The 16,275-nt window shown below is 36.9% G+C and overlaps 1 protein-coding gene and 1 long non-coding RNA gene across 3 annotated transcripts; one reads left to right on the top strand and one right to left on the bottom strand.

Annotated features, from left to right (window-relative positions):
- Positions 1 to 4,611: 4,611 nt before the first annotated feature.
- LOC125468349 lies at positions 4,612 to 6,253 on the bottom strand. Its single transcript, XR_007250738.1, has 2 exons — positions 5,096 to 6,253; positions 4,612 to 4,909 (listed from the first exon to the last, which is right to left on the bottom strand). It is a non-coding gene; the product is annotated as an uncharacterized LOC125468349 (long non-coding RNA).
- Positions 6,254 to 11,060: 4,807 nt separating this feature from the next.
- On the top strand, positions 11,061 to 14,070 carry LOC103948606 (GDSL esterase/lipase 5). Of its 2 annotated transcripts, none has more exons than XM_048592120.1 (5): positions 11,061 to 11,589; positions 11,741 to 11,862; positions 12,532 to 12,762; positions 12,952 to 13,210; positions 13,744 to 14,070. In XM_048592120.1, exons 1-5 carry the CDS (start codon positions 11,328 to 11,330, stop codon positions 13,992 to 13,994), a joined length of 1,125 nt encoding a protein of 374 aa, XP_048448077.1. In that variant the 5' UTR covers positions 11,061 to 11,327; the 3' UTR covers positions 13,995 to 14,070. The 2 variants fall into 2 exon arrangements, with proteins under 2 accessions (XP_048448077.1, XP_009357930.2); XM_009359655.3 differs by having other exon boundaries at positions 11,063 to 11,589; positions 12,955 to 13,210.
- The last annotated feature ends 2,205 nt before the right edge of the window (positions 14,071 to 16,275 follow it).

The raw sequence follows: 16,275 nt of genomic DNA on the forward strand, positions 1-16,275 counted from the left end.
AAAAATATTTTATTATTAAAATAATTAATGATGTTTATTAAAATCTAAGGACCTTGATAACAAAATTGAAAATGAATAAGGGTTTAATCAATGGAGTAGGAAAAATAGAGATAGGAACCTAATTTACTATAATACATACCCTAATTGTCTCTCACACACACATATATGTATATATGTATATCAGTAAAATAAATAAAATCAAAGACTTGATAAACATATTTAATTTGACATATGTCATAACACTGAGATATCAGACCTTGAAGAAATGATGAGAGAATAATGAATGCCTTAGAAATGAAGAATTCTCAGAAGTCTTTGTATTTATCAATGAATGATTACAAGCCTTTACATTGTGTTATATAGTACCCCCAATATATGGATGATTACAATAGTACCCTTTCTATCTAACTCTCTAACAATCTTAACTAATTGAGTGATAGTAATTACCGATTGACAACTGACAAGTGTCATTGGTTAATACTCCCCCCTCAAACTGTGCTAGGAAACTGCTAGCAGAGTTTGAAATCAAACACAATCACTCAATTATAGTACTGGTGTGTGTAGACTATGAATCCAAGCTCAAGTTGTGACAATGCTTGACAAATATAAGACTATGCAATCCTTTAGTTAAAACATCTGCAACTTGTTCTTCTGTGGGAATATATGGAACACACAAATCACCTTTTTGTACTTACTCCCTCACAAAATGGTAATCAATATCTAGGTGTTTGATCTTTGAATGGAACATAGGATTTGAACAGATGTAAAGTGCTGACAAGTTTTCATAGTGAAGAGAATGAGGTGTTGGAAGAAACTGGTGTATATCTCTGAGCAATGATTATATCCAAAAAATATCAGCTGCATAATGAGTTATAGCCTTGTATTCTACCTCTGTTGAGTTTCTTGAGATAGTGGACTACTTCTTTGACTACCCTGAAATAGGATTAGAGCCTATGTACACCACATATCCAATTATTGACCTATTAGTATTCATGTTAGCTGCCCAATCTGAGTCTGAATAGGCTGTTATCGACATATCATCCCCCTTTGTGTATTTCAAACCACAAGTAATAGTACCTTGTAAGTATCTCAGAAAACACTTGATTAAATGAAAGTGCAAATCTGTTGGATTGTTCATGAACTGACAAACCACATTCATCGAATAGACTACATCAGGCCTAGAAAATGTTAGGTACTGTAAAGCACCCACCAGACTTCTATAAAAAATAGGATCAGTCCGTGGTACACCTTCAGTCACAAGTAACTGAGTATAAGGTTTTGAGGGTGTCGATATAGGTTTATAATGTTCCATACCAGCCTTTTTCAACAAATCCCTTGCATACTTAGATTGATTGATGAATATAGAACCATCATGATTATATTGTATATGCAGACCAAGAAAATAGGTAAGTTGTCCCATATCTTTAAGATAAAAAACTGTAGCAAGGTTTGTAATCACAAATTGAATCTTGGAAGCATTAGAACCAATCTCAATTATGTCATCAACATATAATAGGAGTATAATAACATCCCCATGATCTTCTTTCACAAATAGACTTGTACCAGATAATGAAGTGACAAACCCCAAAGTAGGTAGGTAACTAGTGAACTTTGAATTCCAGGCTTATGGTGCTTGTTTCAAACCATAAAGTGATTTGATTAACTTGCAGACGTAGTTTGGATGTTTGGAGTCAATGAATCCCTGAAGCTACTTCATATACACTTCCTCTTCTAAGTCTCCATGTGAAAAAGCATTTTTAATGTCTAATTGCCTCAAATTCCAACCAAATTGAACTGCTAAAGCAAGTATCATCCTCATAGTGGTACGCTTTACCACAGGACTAAATGTTTCAGAATAGTCCAAACCTTGCTCTTGGCTATACCCTTGTGCAACTAACCTTGCTTTGTACCTGGAAATTGATCCATCCAGATTCTTCTTAATCTTATATACCCATTTGCTTCCAATAATGCTTTTGTCAACATGAGGAGGAACTAAACACCAAGTACCTTGTGCTTTTAAGGCATCAAATTCATCTTGCATAGCTATTTGCTATTCTGTCTTGATACTGGCAACTTTAAAGTTCTTAGGCTTTTCTATATCATTTACATTAGCCAAGAATGAGAAACCACTCGAGAAATTGTCCATAATATCCAAAGAAGTTATCTCAGGTAAAGTTGCTAAATATGATGCATAATTCTTCCTTGAAATTACACTTGTTTGTAACCTTGTTTGAATCCTAGAATTATGATGTGCAGGACCAGATATTGTTGTATTTTTGTAATGGATGGAGAATGGAAGTATCACCTGAAGTTGCTCTGGACTGAAGACAGGAAACAAAGGAGTTGTATCCTTTGTTGTGGAAAGAGTATGGCCTGATGCACCTTGCATGACATTATCTTGACTCTGAAAATTCCCCGTTGAACTGGAGCTTGAACTGAAACTCAATCTCTCAGAATGACTCATTGAAGAAGATGTAGCTCCATCATTATCACTAGTTGTCTAAGTAACTACAGGATCACTTGGAATCTAAGTGATAGGTATTGGAACCAAAATTGGTAAATGTTCAACTTGTTGATTGCTATCTGTACTATTGACTGGAATCTGTGATCTTTGTTTACTCGGAAATATCATCTCATCATGTATGAAATGTCCAGAGATAATGCATTTCTTGGTCTCTAAGTCATAGCATATGACACCTTTATAATCTGGAGAATATCCAAGAAAAATACACAACATTGATCTTGTCTGCAACTTGTTAGAATTGTAAGGGCGAAGCCAAGGGAATACATCAGTACCAAATGTCTTTGTAAACTTTAAATCTGGGAGTTTCTTGTACAATAAAGTATAAGTTGATACCGAAGACAAAGACTTGCAAGGCATTCGATTGATAAGAAATATTGAGTGTGCACATGCAAAATACCACAATTCAAATGATAAACCAGCATTGGTAAGTAATGTAATTGAAGTTTCAATTATATGTCTGTGTTTCCTCTTAGCAAGGCCATTTTGCTGAGGGGTATATAGACATGACAGCATCTGAACAATTCCCTTATCACTCAAAAACTTTGTAAATGCCATATTAATGTACTCTCATCCCCTATCTGTTTGCAAACAACTGATAGACACTCCAAATTGAGTCAACACAAACTGATAAAACTTTACAAAAATAGAGAAGACATCTGATTTATTGCCCATTGGAAATACCCAAGTGTATCTTGTATATTCATCAACAAACAATACATAATACCTATAGCCATCTAAAGACTTTATGGGAGAAGGTCCCCAGATATCAGTATGAACTTTATCAAAAGGAGACAAACATTTGTCAGTTCTTTCTGGAAATGGCAATCTAGACATCTTGCCTTGAATACATGATGTACACATACTACTTGTAACGACCCGAAAATTTATATTTGGAAGCAAAAACTAAGACAGGCCTAAAATTTATTTCGGAAGATGATCACCAAATTCCTTTTCTTAGACAATTTCCAAGAAAATATTAAATCTTAGTTATTTTATTATGGCTGCATCTAACCTTCTCGTTAGACTACTTACGTATCCTACAAAAGGATTAAGCCACTCCTAGTTCACAATTTCAATTTCTAACTTATTTCTGAAAATCATTCAAGTGGCCAACAATCACTAACTAGGTTCAAACAAGTGAGTCATACCAAATGCATATCAAATATGGTTTCAGTATATCGAAATACACATAAAATGGTAGCGTTGGCTCACTGGCTACGCGCCGCTGCATGTGCAGCCGTGCGTGGTGATCGGCCTCCATGACTCGCCAGAAAATTTCAATTATTTTAAAAAATTACCAAATTTTGCAGGAATGTACAACTCAAGGAGAGGCACATTTTTCATACATGAGCCGAGGTCTAATTCAGCCTGAAAGTACCTGAATTTGGTCACGAACTGCCGGAACCCTAGAAATTGGGTGACCTCGATCCACCACCTCCAGTGCTCCGCCGCCCCAACCAAGGCTTAGGCTTTGTTCAAGGCCTTATGGGGAGTCTAATGGTGGTGGTAATTGGTGGGAATAGCTTCAGGATTTTAGGATTTCTTGCACGAACCCGTCGCACCCACCAAGGGTTCTCCACCCATTTACAACAATTTTCTTCTAAATCTGGGGTGGAAAAGGAAGAGGGAATGGCTAGATGATGTTTGGGAATGGTAGCTTGGTCTAATTCATGGATCATCTGATGGAAAACCTCAAAAGTTATGGAGGAAACAGCTCAAAGGCGCAGGTCGAAAGGTGACCCGGTTCTTCCCCCTCCTTCTTCTCTCATTTCATTCCTTTTTTTTTTCCCTGATTGGTTCCTGCCTCCCTTTTCATAATCTGATTGAAACCCCTTTAATTGATTGGGCTGAATCCAAGCCATTGATTAGTTCTCACTCCCACCTATTGGAAGTTTAATTAAATTAAATCTATGGTTTAGTAAAACAATTTCAAATGTCCGAAACTATACCGTTATAATCCGGAGTCGCAAACAGCTTCCGCCTATACGCTCGTGGAATTGTCATCTATCCAGATATGTCAAGAAATATGATAAAATATGCGAGAATAAAATACGTCCTTGTAAAATTACCTTAACCAAATAAGGGCATTTCACTTTCAAAAAAAATTCCACATAATCATATATTTAAAATTTTTAAGGGTAGTACACTACTCTTATTGTTTGTATTATACGATATACTACATTGTTTTAGCATACAAGTAAGAACTTCATTTGTAGGGTGACCCAACCTTTGATGCCACACACTTGACTTCACCACTTGACCAAGGAAAACTGTTGGATTTGCAACTGTAGACTGCACACCTTTAGCACTGTGAAAAACTGGGATTTGAAACAACTCCGTAGGCCTACTCTTTCCTTGATACATAATCTCCTTTGTCTTCTTATGCTATAAAAAAAAAGTTTGATTCATCACATATAAACCAACTTCTGTTATCAGCACGTATTTGTTTAACAGACAACAAACTTCTAGCAATCTTTGGAACATGTAAAACATTAGTAAGTAATAGAGAGTGATCCTTTGTATGAAGAGTGGTGGAACCAATGTTCTTGATAGATATGCTTGTGCCATTACCAATAGTGATCTTTTCCTTTCCTTCATATGGAGCAACCTGTGCCAAGGCATTGACATCAGCTGTCATGTGGTGAGAAGCACCATAATTGACTATCCATGAATCAATGGGCATGAATTGAGATGACTATTGGGCATTCATTGTAGTTATTGAAGATGGAGGAGATTGACTTTGATATGCATAATTGCTTCTCTGATAACAATCAAGGTCAACATGACCTCTCTTCCCACAAATTTGGCATTCGACCATCAACCAGTAGAAAAAGTATTGGTGTTTCTGTGAAAACAATTTGCTGCTGTATGACCTCATTTGCTGCACCCAATAACATATTCCATAGTCTCATCTGATAGAGTTGCAAGCAAAAGACTTAATAAAGCCATGTCAGTCGACTCCCAATCAATATAAGCCCCAGTAACCTCCTCAGTAACTCCAAGATCCGTATTTATCACAAATCTTGGTGGACACACATCAGTGCCATCAAAGTGACCAAACAATTTGTAACCCTTTAACACAGCCTTAAACTAAAACGCCCATTTGGTGAAATTATCATCTTCAATTTTATAGTAAGCATCTCGAACAAATTTTCTACTTTAATAGTCAGAGTAGTCATCTTTAATCAAAACACAGATACAAAAATAGCAATACGTGATGATCAAAAAGAAATTAACACTCTTTTCAATCGAAACAACTGCATTACTCGAAGAGATTAAAACTCTTTACCAAGAAAGTTTGACACTTATCTAAATCACCAAGAAAGATTGACACTTTCCTAAAACACCAAAAAAGAATAACACTTTCTTTAATATACAACTTTCACCATTATTTCTTCAACAGCAATCTATGAACATTACTCTATATAATCACATCATAGCAAATCTCATAGAACTGCACAATTTCTTCAAGAATTCCAAAAATACAAGAACCCATGATCAAAATATCCTCCAAAACTAGAAAAAGATATCACCTGAATCAATTTTGACAATCAGAGAGCGCAGACTTCCTTCGAATCGTCAAGGCTGCAAAATGGCGTTGAGTCTTTCCAGCGGCAACGAGGTGACGACTCACAGAACAGCAAAACCACGACTTACAGAGCAACAGAAGAATCGTCAAGGATCGGAATAGCGACGAGCCATATCGGTGATGATACCATCATAACACTTAGATATTATTGGAAGAATAAGCCGTCCTACAGCCGTCAAGCCGTCCTACCTTGTCCTACCTACACACTAGCCGTCCTACAGCCGTCAAGCTGTCCTACAGCCGTCCTACAACCGTCAAGCCGTCCTACCTTGTCCTACCTACACACTAGCCGTCCTACAGCCGTCAAGCCGTCCTACAGCCATCCTACCTTGTCCTACCTACACATTTGTATTATGTATATATATCCTTGTAATCTTGTAGAGAAACATAATGAGAAAAAGCATTCTCTTCCATATTTTCCACATGGTATCAGAGCCGGAACCTTAACCGGCCTGACTCCATTGTTGTCCCTTCTCTTCTTTTGCACATTCGTTTCGATAATGGCAGAAGATAATCTTTTTGGCTCAGAAGCTGAAAGCTTCACAGCTCCTCGCCCTAGTTTTCCAGAAGCTGAAGTCAACCCAAACCAACGTTTGTGTTCTGTGTTGTTAAATGAGTTTAACTATCTTCCATGGTCCAGATCAATATCTCTTGCCCTTGGAGGAAGATCCAATCTGAGGTTATGCAAAACAAAAAAATTAATCTTTCCCATCTGAGAATCTTTGGATGTACCTATTATGTTCATATTCAATCCCATCACCGAGACAAGCTTGATCCCAAAGCTGTCAAGTGTGTTTTCATGGGATACTCCTCCACCCAAAAAGGGTACAAATGCTACAATCCGTGCTCCAGGAAGATGTTTGTCTCAAGAGATGTACGGTTTGATGAAAACCAACCATATTTCAACAAATCATCAGATCAAAATCGTCAGGGGGAGCATTTCCTAGATCTCTTCCCATTGCCAAATCTAGTCGAACCAAGTGACTGTGTCCATTCACTACCTCACAACCGGGACTCTTATGCAACTCTTAATGACAACCTGCTTATTGGAGACGACACTGAAGCCACAGAAGCACAAGTAGTTCCCCATGACCATAACACAACATCTATACAAGAGAGTGGAGCTGAACCTATTGTGATCCCAGCTTAACCCCGCAGGAATCCGACTCGAGATCGACATCCACCATCAAGGCTGCAAGACTATGAAACTTACCATGCAAGGTACCCTATTCACAAGTTTGTAAATTACTCCAAAGTCTCTCACTCTCATGCAGTCTTCCTCAGTAAACTGTCCTATGAAAGTGAACCAAGGAACTTTCAAGAAGCCAATCGTCAAGTTGTGTGGAGGCTAGCCATGGAAGAAGAACTCAAAGTCTTGAATGAAAATAAAACCTGGAGTGTAGTTCAACTTCCCAAAGGCAAGAATGTGGTAGGCAGTCGGTGGGTCTATAAATCAAGTTTAATTCTGATGGCTCAATTGAACGACACAAGGCAAGATTGGTGGCTCCCGGTTTTACTCAAACTTTTGGAGTGGACTATAAGGAGACATTTGCTCCCGTGGCTAAGATGAGCACAATAAGGGTTTTGTTATCTGTTGCAGTGAACCATGAATGGCCATTGTACCAAATGGATGTAAAAAATGCTTTTTTACATGGAGACCTCGAAGAGGAAGTCTACATGCAACTACCCCCGGGTCATCCACCAGCACAGAATTCAGGTATGGCTTGCAAGCTTCATAAGTCAATCTATGGCTTGAAACAATCTCCTCGTGCCTGGTATGCCAAACTGAGCTCGGTACTTGAAAATTTTGGGTTCAAGAGAAGTCATGCTGATTCCTCCCTGTTTGTTCGAATAGGATCAGTTGGCAAATTAGTTGTACTAATCTATGTTGATGATATCATCATCACAGGTGATAACATTGATGAGATTCACACTCTTAAACATTCTCTTCATCAACAATTTGCCATTAAAGACTTAGGAGTTTTAAAATACTTCCTTGGGATTGAACTGGCCACTTCCCCCAAGGGACTTTTTTTGAGTCAAAGGAAATATGTGATTGACTTACTTCAAGAAGTGAAGATGATGGATTGCAAACCAACTCGTTCTCCTCTTGATAGCAAATTGAAGTTGGACTTGACAGGAGAACCTCTCAGTGATATCAGTTACTACCAACGATTGCTGGGTAAGCTTATATATCTCACCATCACCAGACCGGATATAACTTACGCCGTCAGTCTTGTAAGCCAATTCATGCATGCACCCACTGAAGCTCATTTAAATGTTGTTAAAAGAATTCTCAGATACCTTAAAGGCTTCATTGGTTGGGGAATCGTCATGAAAAACAATGGTCATACTCAAATCATTGCCTACACCGATGCTGACTGGGCAGGGAATGCTATTGATAGAAAATCCACTACTGGCTACTGCACGTTGGTTGGAGGAAACCTCGTGACATGGAAGAGCAAACCTCGTGCCGAAGCTGAGTATAGAGCCATGGCTTCCACTGCATGTGAACTCATTTGGCTCAAGGGCCTTCTCTCGGACTTGGGGTTCTCAATCAACACACCTATGTCTCTTTTTTGTGACAATCAACCAGCTATGCATATTGCCTCCAATCCGGTGTTCCATGAACGCACCAAACACATTGAAGTTGACTGTCACTATGTTCGGGAACAAGTCCAGTCCAAGGTAATTCAAACCACATTCACTCGAAGCCAAGATCAACTTGCTGATATTTTCACGAAGTCTCTTGCTTCTCCTCAGTTTCAAAGTCTGCTCTCTAAGCTTGGATCAATTAACCTCCTTGATCCAGCTTGAGGAGGAGTATTGGAAGAATAAGCCGTCCTACAGCCGTCAAGCCGTCCTACAGCCGTCCTACCTTGTCCTACCTACACACTTGTATCATGTATATATATCCTTGTAATCTTGTAGAGAAACATAATGAGAAAAAGCATTCTCTTCCATAATTTCCACAGATATCAGGCCTTGAAGAAATGAATAGAGAATAATGAATGCCTTAGAAATGAAGAATTTTCTGAAGTCTTTGTATTTCTAAATGAATGATAACAAGCCTTTACATTTTACCAATTGACAACTGACAAGTGTCATTGGTTAATAATATGTACTACGGACTTCTAGTTTCTTTCCCTCCCAACTCACATGAAATGATGTAAAGTAGAAAAATTAGGCAGTTTAAGTACATGGCGTTCATTCAAATCTTAATGATGACATGCAAGACTCTCATTACAGTACATCTCAAAATATGTAACAGGGGTCGCGTTTAACACTTCGCCTTTGCTAAAGAATGTACAAATTTATGTCATGGTCACTAATCTAATATCGCCTAACTTCTCTCATGACATGAAAACCACATATATATATATATGTATATATATTTTTTTTTCTATAAAAGACAACACAGATTTCATTTAAAGAAATTGGCTACTCAGTACAGAAAAAAACAAGTTATTCTTCTCAAGTAGATCACAAATTAGAGTAAGGGGTTCACCTAACCAAGTACAATCACCTCAAGAATGAAGGGCAAAACGGGCAAGCCAATGAGCTATAGAGATTCCTTGGTGGTTTATGTGTGAAGCAGAAGCTTCAACGACCAGTTGCAACATATACTTAGCATCTTCAACAACAAGCTCATTGATACGTACTCAATGACACTCAGCATCTTCAACAAGAAGTTCCAACTATTAAGTGATACATACTAAGATAAATTGATGAAAGTTTGGTATAATTGTTAGCTCATTGTCTAACTTGAGTTTTTCCTTAGTACTATGTAATATTGGATACTATAATCTCTTCGTTTTTTTTTCGATTAAAATTGCAGGTTAAACATAAATGGTAAAAGATAACCAATTAAAATGGGTCTCAACACTCTTCATTCTTCTCCATTCCTGCAGCCCTACCACTACTCAGTTGAGAATATTATTTCAGGAAAAGGAGAGGCATTGTGTGTGCTTAAAAGTAATTAGACTATTCCTTATATTGTCAATTAGTTTTATAATAGAATCTCAACTTTCTTTATGGTATCAAAACTTAGTAGTTCCATGTGTAAAGTCTAATGGCAACATGTGCTCTACGTCATCCGATTTATCTTGTCCACATACTAGACTTGAAAATTCATTACAGGTAAGAGAGCGTGTTGAGTATGAATCTCGCATTTGAAAAACATGTGCTTGTAATTAATTGAATTACCTTCGACATTATCAATTATTTATATTAGAATTTTAACTTTAAGAGAGGACAAAGAAGGAGAAGAGGAAAGACCGAGAGAGAGAGAGAGAGAGAGAGAGAGAGAGAGAGAGTAGCAAACACTTTTTTTTTATTGAACCAAGTGGTCCCATTTTTACTTGCAACTGTAGGTTCCGATTTCTCCTTTACCTAACTTTCAAGTTTTTATCAACCGTTCAATTCGGAACGAATCAATATAAGGCCTTTCGATCTACTTAACATTAATATTTTTCGCTCTAACGTTATTTGGTAAAGATTTTTGGACCAGAATACAAATTGTTAGCTTATTTCTGAACAACTTAGAACTTAGAAAAAAAAATATTTTTTGGGTTACAAGGAAGCACTAAGTGCTTTTGTGTTAGAAACACTACTTATATGTTTGCAGTAAGCACAAGTATTTTTTTTTCTTCAAAATTTACTTATATTTTTGTTGAGAATTGGTTCAAAAAATATTTCAAAAAAATATTTTCAATTATTTTAAATACATTTTCAAATACGCCCTTAAACTCTCAAAGATTGTAGCAATCTAACATTGGCAAAACCCGTTACCATGGAACAAAAAGAGCAATTGACTTCTTGAATCTCTATGAAACAAAAAGTACATCTCCACACGTTCAGACCATTGTAACTTTTTATTATTTGGACATTGCTAGCTGAGAATTTTGCTTCGCCTCCAATATATATATATATATATTTTAAAAAAAATCTGCTCAAAGTTCAACGCCTAGTATTAGTTCTGAGCCAAGTATTTGTTTTGTCTTTGGACAAAAATATTTTCAAGTTCTCAAAATTATTTTGACTTTGGAGAGGTTTTTCTTATTCATGTCTCCCGTATGTATTAATTCTCATGGTTTATATATATACAGAGTCATTTAATTTCAAACTAAATAGAAACAAAGTTTCCGTATTTGTTTGACGATATGTATATAACTATATATATGTACTGGTGATATATTCAATAACTTTGCAGAAATGGCGAAGCAAAGCTCTATCTCCCTCGTTTTCTTTCTTCATGCAGCACTACTAATCTCAACTTGTTTTGGAAGCAAATCTTGGCTTTCAAAAAGGCAAGTTGCCTTGTTCATCTTTGGAGACTCTTACTTAGATTCTGGCAACAACAACTACATCAACACTACAACTCTCGACCAAGCAAATTTCTTGCCGTATGGAGAAACCTACTTCAAGTTCCCAACGGGAAGATTCTCCGACGGACGTTTGATGTCAGACTTCATTGGTAAGATTTGTAAATCTTTTATGATGTGGTCCTTGTTTGTACATGTCCACTTTTGTTAACTAGCTAGTTAACCTAACGCAAGATAGTTTTGTCTGCTTATACTTAAGCATGATCTGATCTAATTTTGTATATTATCATATGTACTTGGCAGCTGAGTACGCTCACCTGCCATTTGTTCCACCCTTTCTTCAACCGGGATTTCGTCAATATTATGGTGGCGCGAATTTCGCATCCGCCGGAGCTGGTGCTCTTGTTGAGACTTTTCAAGGCGAGGTAGGTATTCTTTACATTTTACTAAGTGATATTATGATATGGCCAGCTATTTGTACAATTTGGTATGGATATTGTTAATGTGCCACTTAATTAGGGAGAGGAAATGAAACATATGTTTAGCTTGTATTACAATGTTAAAAGTAAGAAAATAGAAAATTTTAGGTATAATGGTTGTATCGCCTTATAAATAGTGTAAGAAGTCAATAGTAAAATGACACGTAATTCTTAATTGTTGGTTGGCTACATGCCCATATCATTTAAGTCCGTGTGGCCTTTAATTTTTTGAATCTAAATGATGTAGAGCGCTCCAGAAACAATGTCTACATATCATTTTATCAATAATTTATGCCTTTATAGCCAAAATTTGTATAACTCATCATTTTGGTTCTTAAGATTTGAAATCAATAAAAGTGGTCTTTGAGTTTGTCCTCCATCAATCATTTTGGTCATTCCTTGAAAAATTATGTTAAATAAGGACCAAATGACAAAAATACTCTCAATTTAATAAACAATAGACCGAAATGATTTGAAAAAAAAAATATTATTAATTTATTTTACCGCACGTATGAGATAACCATTGCATTTAAAAATTTTCTAAATACGGAATATTTTACACTCACAAAGTGCACCTAAATAGATATAGAAGTGTTATATTCCCTCTTATTTCAGGTCATTGATCTTAAGACACAACTGAAGTACCATAAAAAGGTAGAGACCTGGTTCAGACACAAGTTAGGCGATGTTGAAGCCAAAGTGAAACTTTCAAGAGCCGTCTACTTGTTCAGCATTGGAACCAACGATTACATAAGCCCTTTCCTAACCAATTCTCCCATGTTAAAGTCCTACCCTCGCTCACAATACGTTGGAATGGTCATCGGCAACTTGACAAGCGTTATCCAAGTATGCATTAAGCACATTACATATACAGTCTGAAATGTTATGTTCTGAAATTGCTAGTCAAAACCACACATTTTAAATTTGACCTGACTCTATAACTAATCAATGTGGTTGACTCGTAGTATGACAACATAACATGTCAGGAGAACGCTTTCCATGTTTTTTATGTGGTTTGATTGGGTGTAAAATTAGCAGGAAATTTATGCAGGAGGGGGTAGGAAATTTGGGTTCATCAACTTGCTGGACTCAGGTTGTCTTCCGGGGTTCAGAATAATCAAGCCTGAAAATAATGGTAGCTGCTTAAAAGAGGTTTCATCACTTGCCAAATTACATAACCAAGCACTCTCAAAACTTCTCATTCAACTTGGAAACCAGTTGGAGGGTTTCAAATATTCACTCTACGACTTGAACAGCAATCTTAGACAGAGAATCAGACATCCCTCTAAATACGGTACGTACGTAAATGCACAAAAGCAAATTAGTTGTCTTAATTCAGTTGATCAGGTAAACATTATTGCCAAATCGGACCAATTAATAAGTTCAGCACAACACGTTGGAAACTTCTTTTATGGGGTTACTAAATGCACCCTATAACTTGATGAGTACCATTTTCTATTATGTGCATTTTTTTTTTTCTGTTGCTAAAGAGGGCTGAACCTACAGAAGTCTAGGTCTTAAGATCGATCCTACAAATGTCTTTAAACAACATTTTCTCTACACTACTAGAGGTGGAATGTATAATTATCGCTTTATGATGAGGGTAGGCAGGGTGATAGGTAAGAGTAGGTTATGGCAAGGGTTTAAAACTGCCTATGTAACTAAAATAAATAAATAGTGACAGCCCAAATCTAGACTTGACCTATAAGCACAAAAACATAATCATACTCGTTATCTTTTATGCAAATTCATTTGCTTATAAATGTGTAACACATTACAAGTTACAAGTGGATATTGAATGGTGTAACTGTGTGTGATGAAATTAAGGTTTTAAAGAAGGGAAAACAGCATGCTGCGGGACAGGTGAATTTAGAGGAGTGTTTAGCTGTGGAGGGAAAAGAATAGTGAATGAGTTCGATTTGTGTGAGAATCCAAATGAATATGTGTTTTGGGACTCATTGCATCTCACTGAAAAGGTCTACAAGCAATTTGCTAATGAAATGTGGAGTGGCCAGCCATGGAACTCCAAGGCCACAAAAGGTCTACACAATCTCAAGAGTCTGTTCCGAGACTTGTAAGTCTTTTGCATCAAATGTAACACACATCCCAAATTGGACATCAATTTGATTTAAACATGTGCTTTTGAAACTTTAATATTTTAATTCTTTGGTTACATTAAAATAAATTAGATCCTCTACGCCACAAGTGTCAGTAAATCATTTTTTCCCTAAGAAGTGGTCAGTAATTGATTGGCAAATCTACTTATGGAAAATGATAATGTATTGTATGGGTTTCATTTTCAGATGAGTTTTATCACAAATGATTCTTGAAATTGATCAACTCCATCCTGAAAAAAAATGCAAATAGGTAAATCTAATCTTTGAATAAGAGTGCCACAAATCATTGTGGTTAATTAAATTAAACTACCTTATTAAAATAACACTTTCAGACATTTTGAGTGCCACTTGCCATAATAACGAAGAAAGCGTGGTATTCTTGCCCGTGCCACAAAGTTATGCTTGACATTTTGATGTTGGAGTGTTGGCTGGCTGGCTGGAAATGGCCAGCCCACTGGCTTGATTTGGAGGTTTTGGTCTGGTGGAGCTCACAAGTCCTTTGGCCTAGCCCTCGGTTTGAGACGGTTTTTGTGTCATTCCGAGCTAGTTTTAGCCCTATGGCCCTTTGACCGGGTTGGTTGGAGATGCCATTATGATCCTGGAAATAATAACTACATAAACACCACCACTGAATTTCAGGGCAATTGGTGGCCGTACGACCTCTTCAAGTACCTAAATGCATGCTTTGTTGGGCTTTCACGTGAACTTAAGGCTTGGGATCCGATTTCTTTCTAATTGGATTGGTTGGTTTGACAGAGAAAAGGAGAAAGTATGCATGTTCTCTCCCAAACTCACCTACGTAGGCTTCAAAAATTGTGGGCTTGGATCTTTAAGCTCCCAAGCAGCCTAAAGTCTTCTACAATCTTGACTTCGTGTAGGCCTGATAAACTTTCGTAACCATTTAGACCACAATTCACTTGGGAAGCTCCAAGCATGTGACTTGGGCTTATTTTAGCATGAATTGTAGTTAGCGTCATCGAGCTTGGTGTGATGTATATGCATGGATTGATTTATACAAATGACCGGTTTATTTCTCATAGCATGGCATGATTGTGAATATTTTTATTCCTTGATTATGCACCTTTGCATGTGATTAGGCTTGACTCATGTATGACGGTTGGGCCTTGAAATTGGATTGGGCTTACATGTGACATTTTTGGGTCTTAACAATGATTGTGGTGGTCTTTGCAACTGGTCATCCAAGAATTGGGTACCTCATTTCAATCATCAACAAGGTATCCTTGGTACTCTTGCTAACTTTTGGTGTAATTTTTCCAACTCTCCTGAACATCATATCTCTGCTTGTCTTCATCATCCTCCATTTCCCTTTACGGCCTATCATGCTTTTTCACCTGGTGTCCTACCTGGTACTTTGATACGGGAGCCACTCACTACATGACTAATGATGGGGCTACCCTCCAGGATCCATCTCCCTATATTGGTAACGATTCTGTTCTCATCGGTACGAGGTTTCTCTTCTTATTACTCACATTAACTCTATTCCTCTTATCTTAGGTTTATTATTTCAAATTAAACAATGTCTTACATGTTCCTTCTCTTTGCTTCTCAATTTACTCAAGATAATTTCGTGGTTGTTACTGTTATCCAATTGGTCAAGTTATTTATGGCTTTTACATTGGTTCTCCGTTTTTTAAGGGTTGCTGTGAGGATCACCTCTATCTTGTGTCATCATCTCGTCCATCTACCTTCCATGTTTTCTCCTCTTCTTTGTGGTACTCTTGTCTTGATCATCCGTCCTCCGAAGTTTTATCTAAGTTGTCTTTAGGTTTTATTTCTATATTAAATAAGGCATTTTGTAAACCCTATGCACTTTCTAAGTCGCACATAGTACCTTTAATTCCAATAAAATTACTTCATTTTCACATTATTTAATTTACTCAGATCTTTGGACCTCTTTTACTCCGTCTCTCTCTCTCCAGTTTTCAGCTATTATGTATTATTTTTAGTTGACTATAGCCGTTATTCTTGGATTTTTCCTATGCGTGCCAAAACTGAAGTATTCATGCATTTCGAATCACTTTATAATATGGTGACAAGTATATTTAACTCTTCCATTAAATTTCTTCAAACCAATGATGGTATGGAATATATAAACCATTCATTTAAAACTTTTTGTCATAAAACTAAAATTGTTCATCGTGTCTCGTACAACTATACCTCTGAACAAAATGGTCTTGATGAACGCAAATATTGTGACTTATCCACAGTCACCTATCTTCTT

This window comes from the organism of the source record quoted next, unplaced genomic scaffold (genome assembly GCF_019419815.1).
Source record: "Pyrus x bretschneideri cultivar Hongxiangsu unplaced genomic scaffold, Pyrus_bretschneideri_v1 Contig37, whole genome shotgun sequence".
NCBI classification, from domain to species: Eukaryota; Viridiplantae; Streptophyta; class Magnoliopsida; order Rosales; family Rosaceae; genus Pyrus; species Pyrus x bretschneideri.